Source organism: Seriola lalandi, unplaced genomic scaffold (assembly GCF_002814215.2).
Source record: "Seriola lalandi dorsalis isolate HSWRI2012SDOR001 ecotype SW California unplaced genomic scaffold, Sedor1 jcf7180002054952, whole genome shotgun sequence".
Classification (NCBI taxonomy): domain Eukaryota; kingdom Metazoa; phylum Chordata; class Actinopteri; order Carangiformes; family Carangidae; genus Seriola; species Seriola lalandi.
The window spans coordinates 95,418-101,584 of NW_019525503.1; the positions used below are offsets into that span (position 1 = coordinate 95,418).

Genomic DNA, 6,167 nt, shown 5'->3' on the forward strand with positions numbered 1-6,167 from the left:
CCATTTTGCCAGTTACCTGACTCCGCTGAATTTGCGGCTAATCCAGAAATGGGCAAAGAGGAGGGGCTCGTGTCCAGTTTGGGTGCATGCCGACTGGTGGCAGGCATACCCTCACCCGCCTGTCACTCAAGGCGGCACGCCCTCAATTATAGATAACTTTGAGCCTTAATAAAAATTTAATTTATATGAAAATTCAAAATAGATAGATACTATATTTATCTCCATAGGGGAAATGCATGTGTCCATTGGCTCATTGATGATAATAATAAAAGCAGTTGATGATAAATGAACAATAACGATTTATTTAATTAATGTGCATTTTCAGTTGAAATAACAGTGACACAGAGAAGCAATGCAACCCCATAGTTTATAGCATTAATGACACATTTAAAGCAATGACTAAAAAAAACTTTCTTCCTTAGAGACATATATTAGATCATAAGAGACTTCCTTCATGTCATATCTTGCAACATTGCTGCATTAGACAATATTAGACTGTGTGTACAGCAGTAGAAGAAGCACATCCAGATTGTGGTCCACCAGCTTTCAAAGGTAAAGTTTTTGTTACATTACTTCTCTCCATCTATGTATAACCTAGTACATTAAAACTGTAAAGGTGTTGATGCATAACAAGTGGACTGGACTGTAGGTGTACAGTAATCTACAGTTGCATTTGTTTTTACCCTCTCTTACTTTAAATAAAAATCATGTGATATTCATGCTAAAATGCTGGATCACTAAGTTTTATCCAGAACTATATTTGTACTGTATTTTTTGTGTTTTGTTGTTGTAAATTTATTTTCTAATGAAGTAAATCCTGCTTGTTCACCTTTACTCAATGTCAATTTTCTGTTTATAGCACATATAGTAAATTGTTTTGCAGGTCTCACAGTTTTGAACTAATATAAACTAACTAATGGCGTCACTACACTCAGAGCAGAGTATGATCACTATCATCTGAACTTTCTGTCAGATGGTTGAGCACCAACTCATCCCCCACACCTTTCTGACAACATTTCTCCTTAAAGCTTACTTGCAGAAAACAAGTTTCGGTTTTACATTTTCAAAAAAAAAAAAGAAAAGAGGAAGAAATTGGACACAGAGAAGTCATGCATCTGAATATTAATAGAAAGGATGACACAGCAATGAATTCTATACAAAACCACATCTTCTTTGGTCTGTTTTCTGCAAGTTTTACTTTTTCCTGGTTATAAATAGTGTCCAACCACAACTGTATTTTTTTTTGTGGTTTGTTGTAAATTTATTTTTTAATAAAGTAAATCCTGCTTGTTTAACTTTATTCAATGTCAATTTTCTGTTTACAACACATATAGTAAATTCTTTTGCAGGTCTCACAGTTTTGAACTAATATAAACTGACTAATGGCATCACTACACTCAGAGCAGAGTATGATCACTATCATCTGAACTTTCTGTCAGATGGTTGAGCACCCACTCATCCCCCACACCTTTCTGACAACATTTCTCCTTAAAGCTTACTTGCAGAAAACAAGTTTCGGTTTTACATTTTCAAAAAAAAAAAAGAAAAGAGGACTTGCAGGTTGTATTCAAGGAACCATTAGAACACAAGTTTCGGTTTTATATTTTCAATTAAAAAAAAAGAAAGAAAAGAGGAAGACATGGACACCGAGAAGTCATGCATCTGCATAATAATTGCAAGAATGACACAGCATTGACCTCTATAGAAAACCACATCTTCCTTAGAGACAGAGATCACATCATCAGGAACCTCCCTCGTTTCATATCTTGCTACATTACTGCATTTCACGACACTAGACTGTGGATACAGAGGAGAAAACAGCCGACTCTGGTGAAAGAAGCACATCCAGATTGTGGTCCACCAGCTTTCAAAGGTAAAGTTTGTGTTACATTATTTCTCTCAATCTATGTTTAACCTAATACATTAAAACTGTAAAGGTGTTGATTCATAACAAGGGGACTGGACTGTAGGTGTGCAGTAATCTACAGTTGTATTAAGTCTTTGTTTTTACCCTCTCTTGCCTTAAATACCAGTAACTTGAGATTTGTGCTAAAATGCTGGATCACTAAGATTTATCCTGAACTATAGTTGTACTGTATTTGTGTGAACAGCACTTCACAGCTTTAGTATTATCACTGAACAATGTGAGGTAGATGTTAAAAAACTTGTTGATCTCTCAAACAACAGGTTTCATAGTGAAGAATGGAAGATTCCTTCATTAACATCACCTCACAGAACAGAAGCTACGATGACAGCACCACCATCTCTTACGATAATGAACCTTTCATGTACGTGGTGACATGCATTATCATTTGTATCAGCCTTCCTTTGATCCTAGTGGCCATCCATGGAGTTTTTTCTCTGGTGAGTACATGATGACGGAGAAAGTAGGAACCAATGAGAGTTTGATGAAAAATACATCTGACTGTAAATGTTGAGCAGAGTAAGATGACAACGTGTCATCAGCAAAGATCATGATTTTTTCTACCAATGTTTTCCTGCAGGTCAGAAAAGATCACGTGGCTCCGATCTACATCATCAACCTTCTGATTTGTGACCTCATTCAACTCTGCTGCATGATCGTTGAAGTGGTACGACTTGAGATTTGGATAAGAAGCTTCCATGTTATATTCTATTTTGGTCTTATGGCGAGTGTTGGCTTCATGGTGTGTGTCACCCTGGAAAGGTAGCTATCAGTTTATTCAGTATTTGTGTAGCTACTTACATGTCTGACCATTTTATATATGTATACTGTATATAGTGTTTGTATTATACATGATATAATTCAGATGCTCTACAAAGAATCTGTGTGTCTATGTTGTATCACAGGTATCTGATCATCGCCTGGCCGCTGTGGTACCGCTTCAGACGAACCATCAAGGCCTCTATAGTGGTCTGTGTCGTGGTCTGGACCCTTTCTCTATTCTATCCCCTCTCTTTCTATTTCTTGAAGGATTATGGAGTGATACAAACCATCTTTGGAGTCTTCTTCCTCCTTCCCTTCCCTCTGTTCATATTCTTCCTGGGTGGGACCGTTAAAGCCCTGTCTGCAGCCATTAGTGTCCCTGCTGATGAAAAACGACGAATTGTTGCAGTTTTGATTCTGGTTCTACTTAATTACACACTGTTGTTCCTGCCCTCCATCATTTGGTTCCTTGTAGAAGAGGTCAAAAATAACGGTACCGTCACACGTGTGTGTTACATGTTTTTAAAGTTCAGTCCTCTTGCAGACTTGTTCCTGTATGTTTTCAGTAGGAAAGGAGCTGTAGACAAGCTGTTGGCCTCTCTGTGTCGTTGCAGGATGGACAGCGATGATAGAAACAGATCAACAGCATGAATGATGACAACTTATACACAGTCGCTCCATGTAGTCAGAGAAAGAGAGAAAAACAGAAGAAGAAATGTAGGAAATAAAGACAAGACAGATACTGTCGTCTTCTCACATGATTTCCTACAAGACATCTAACTGTAGGTTCACTTGCTGCGGTGCACTGTGAAAGCTTCAAGACATGTACATAAAATGTTCTATAAAAAGTTCATGTATATCATTATTACACTTTAATCGCAAAAACAAACCTTATATTATTTTAGGATAATCAGCAGCATGATCACTCTGCCAATATAACCACATTTCTCTCATTCTTAGATCTTTATTTTGTCTGTTTTCTGCAAGTTTTACTTTTTCCTGGTTATAAATAGTGTCTAACCACAATTGTATTTTTTTTTCTTGTGGTTTGTTGTAAATTTATTTTTTAATAAAGTAAATCCTGCTTGTTTAACTTTATTCAATGTCAATTTTCCGTTTACAACACATATAGTAAATTATTTTGCAGATTTCACAGTTTGAACTAATATAAACTGACTAATGGCGTCACTACACTCAGAGCAGAGTATGATCACTATCATCTGAACTTTCTGTCAGATGGTTGAGCACCCACTCATCCCCTACACCTTTCTGACAACATTTCTCCTTAAATCTTACGAACAAGTTGTATTCAAGGAACCATTAAAAAACAAGCTTTGGTTCTATATTCATTGCATAATAATTGCAAGAATGACACAGCATTGACCTCTATAGAAAACCACATCTTCCTTAGAGACAGAGATCACATCATCATGAACCTCCCTCGTTTCATATCTTGCTACATTACTGCATTTCACGTCACTAGACTGTGGATACAGAGGAGAAAACAGCCGACTCTGGTGATAGAAGCACATCCAGATTGTGGTCCACCAGCTTTCAAAGGTAAAGTTTGTGTTACATTATTTCTCTTAATCTATGTTTAACCTAATACATTAAAACTGTAAAGGTGTTGATACATAACAAGGGGACTGGACTGTAGGTGTACAGTAATCTACAGTTGTATTTAGTCTTTGTTTTTACCCTCTCTTGCCTTAAATACCAGTAACTTGAGATTTGTGCTAAAATGCTGGATCAGGGGCGTCGTGTGGCGTAGTGGTCTAAGCAGGCGCCCCATGTGTGGAGGCTGCAGTCCTCGCTGCACAGCCCATACAAATATTATGCATGTGCTTATATAGTAGACATAGATTACTTTCTGGAAAAACAGATGTGTTTAATATTTTTTTTATATATTAATTTTAATTTTAAAAAACATATATAAGCATATAAAATGTTAAGTATGTTGTTTTAATAAATTGCATATATAAATTAAATATATATTGTTAACATATATGTTCACGTTATACATATAAGAATCCATCATATAGATATATAAATAATATGCACATATACAAATTTTACTATAGATATTTCATATATGTGATAATAATATAGGTGACATATATGGTAACATCTCTCTTGATGTAGACACTGTAACAGACAGCGACCTGATATTAATCTCTAAAATCTTATTTATTTTTATTATAAATCTGTTTGTCCCTGGTCATCGTTTGAAATCATTTGAAAATAAGATATAATGACGTCATGTTCACTGAAGAGAGTTCGCTATAGGCTTTCAACTAACAGTTATTGTCATGTGTAAAACCTACACTGTTTTTCATTATTATTATTGTTTTGTGTGATATGTTGCTTATGAATTCTTTATTGGGAAAATTTAAAAAACATAACTGCTGTGGATAAAGCCAGGCTAGCTTTTTAGCCTGTGTGCTAAGCTAAGCTAATGAGCTGCTGGTTGAAAGCTGAAAAAAAGCACATTTCTCAAAGTTATTTGAATGAAATAATTGGGAGAGATTTTTCTTAAGAAAAGCAAAGTTTTGTTAGTCACCAAACTTTTTGTTTTATTAGCAAAGAGCGCTTCAACTCCAATCTAATTTATAGATCCACATTTTGACTGCTACTGTTGTGACTTGGAGGAAAGTTAAACCTCAGTTTCTGTGTTAGTCCATTATCTTACAGTACATATTTGTTCCCAGTCCTCAACTACAGCATGGCTGTCAACATCCTGGGAGTGGCGGTAATGATGGTTTTCTACCTGCTGGTTCTCGGGGTCGGGATCTGGGCGTCTGTCAAGTCTAAAAGGGAGGAGAGCAGAAGTGCAGCTAACAAGATGGACATGGCCCTGCTGGGAAACCGAAGCATAAACAAGGTGGTGGGGATCTTCACAATGACAGGTGATGTATTATTGTTGTGGAGGCTGTTGCTGCACTCTTTGAATTTAGGGAACAGCAAATACAGGTAACACTAAAGCTGAAGCTGAAGAATGTCAACAGACCAAAACCTGCAAACTGTGCTGCCAGCTGTTTTCAATAGAAAACTAAACTGTACCTGCTCCTCCTGTGAACTCATGGCTGTGTTTCTATGTGCTTGTTCGTCCCGTAGCCACGTGGGTCGGAGGATGTTTTATCATGGGATTAAGTGAGATGACTTACACCCCCTCTATGGGACTAACGTCGGCCATATTCATGTTAACAGCTTTCTCTTTTTGTTTTATTTTAGGTAAGTATTGATGATTTATAATAAAAAACCTTTTGATGATGTCTGTATATTTAGAACGAACAATATTTCATTCAAAACACATTAGTGTTACCTCGCTGTGTAACAATGTCAAAACGTCATAACAAATAACCAAGTTCAGAGGGATATTAAAGCTCCTCCAGTGTAAAGGTCTGTGTCCATGTGTAGTGTGATTATAGATCAGCTCTAGCTTCTATATTAATACTGTGAAAGTATCAAAGCCTCAGTCCAC

At 36.5% G+C, this 6,167-nt stretch overlaps 2 protein-coding genes across 2 annotated transcripts in view; both read left to right on the forward strand.

The window, feature by feature from the left end:
* The first annotated feature begins 2,645 nt into the window (after positions 1–2,645).
* On the forward strand, positions 2,646–3,701 carry LOC111645444 (G protein-coupled receptor 4-like). The gene is made up of 2 exons (XM_023394659.2): positions 2,646–2,686; positions 2,830–3,701. Exons 1-2 carry the CDS (start codon positions 2,646–2,648, stop codon positions 3,335–3,337), a joined length of 549 nt encoding a protein of 182 aa, XP_023250427.2. The 3' UTR covers positions 3,338–3,701.
* A 1,696-nt stretch (positions 3,702–5,397) lies between these two features.
* LOC111645466 (high-affinity choline transporter 1-like) overlaps positions 5,398–6,167 on the forward strand; it is a 5,529-nt gene continuing 4,759 nt past the window's right edge. The window contains exons 1-2 of the mRNA XM_023394685.2: positions 5,398–5,592; positions 5,801–5,917. Of these exons, the coding sequence (XP_023250453.1) occupies positions 5,409–5,592; positions 5,801–5,917 (301 nt within the window). The 5' untranslated portion in view covers positions 5,398–5,408. The remainder of the gene's footprint in view (positions 5,593–5,800; positions 5,918–6,167) is intronic.

Bases quoted from the DNA above. Each gene is read 5' to 3' on its own strand.
- LOC111645444 (XM_023394659.2), top strand. From the start codon at position 2,646: ATGGCGAGTGTTGGCTTCATGGTGTGTGTCACCCTGGAAAG. The intron at 2,687-2,829 runs GTAGCTATCAGT...GTTGTATCACAG, and splicing joins GTGTGTGTCACCCTGGAAAG to GTATCTGATCATCGCCTGGC.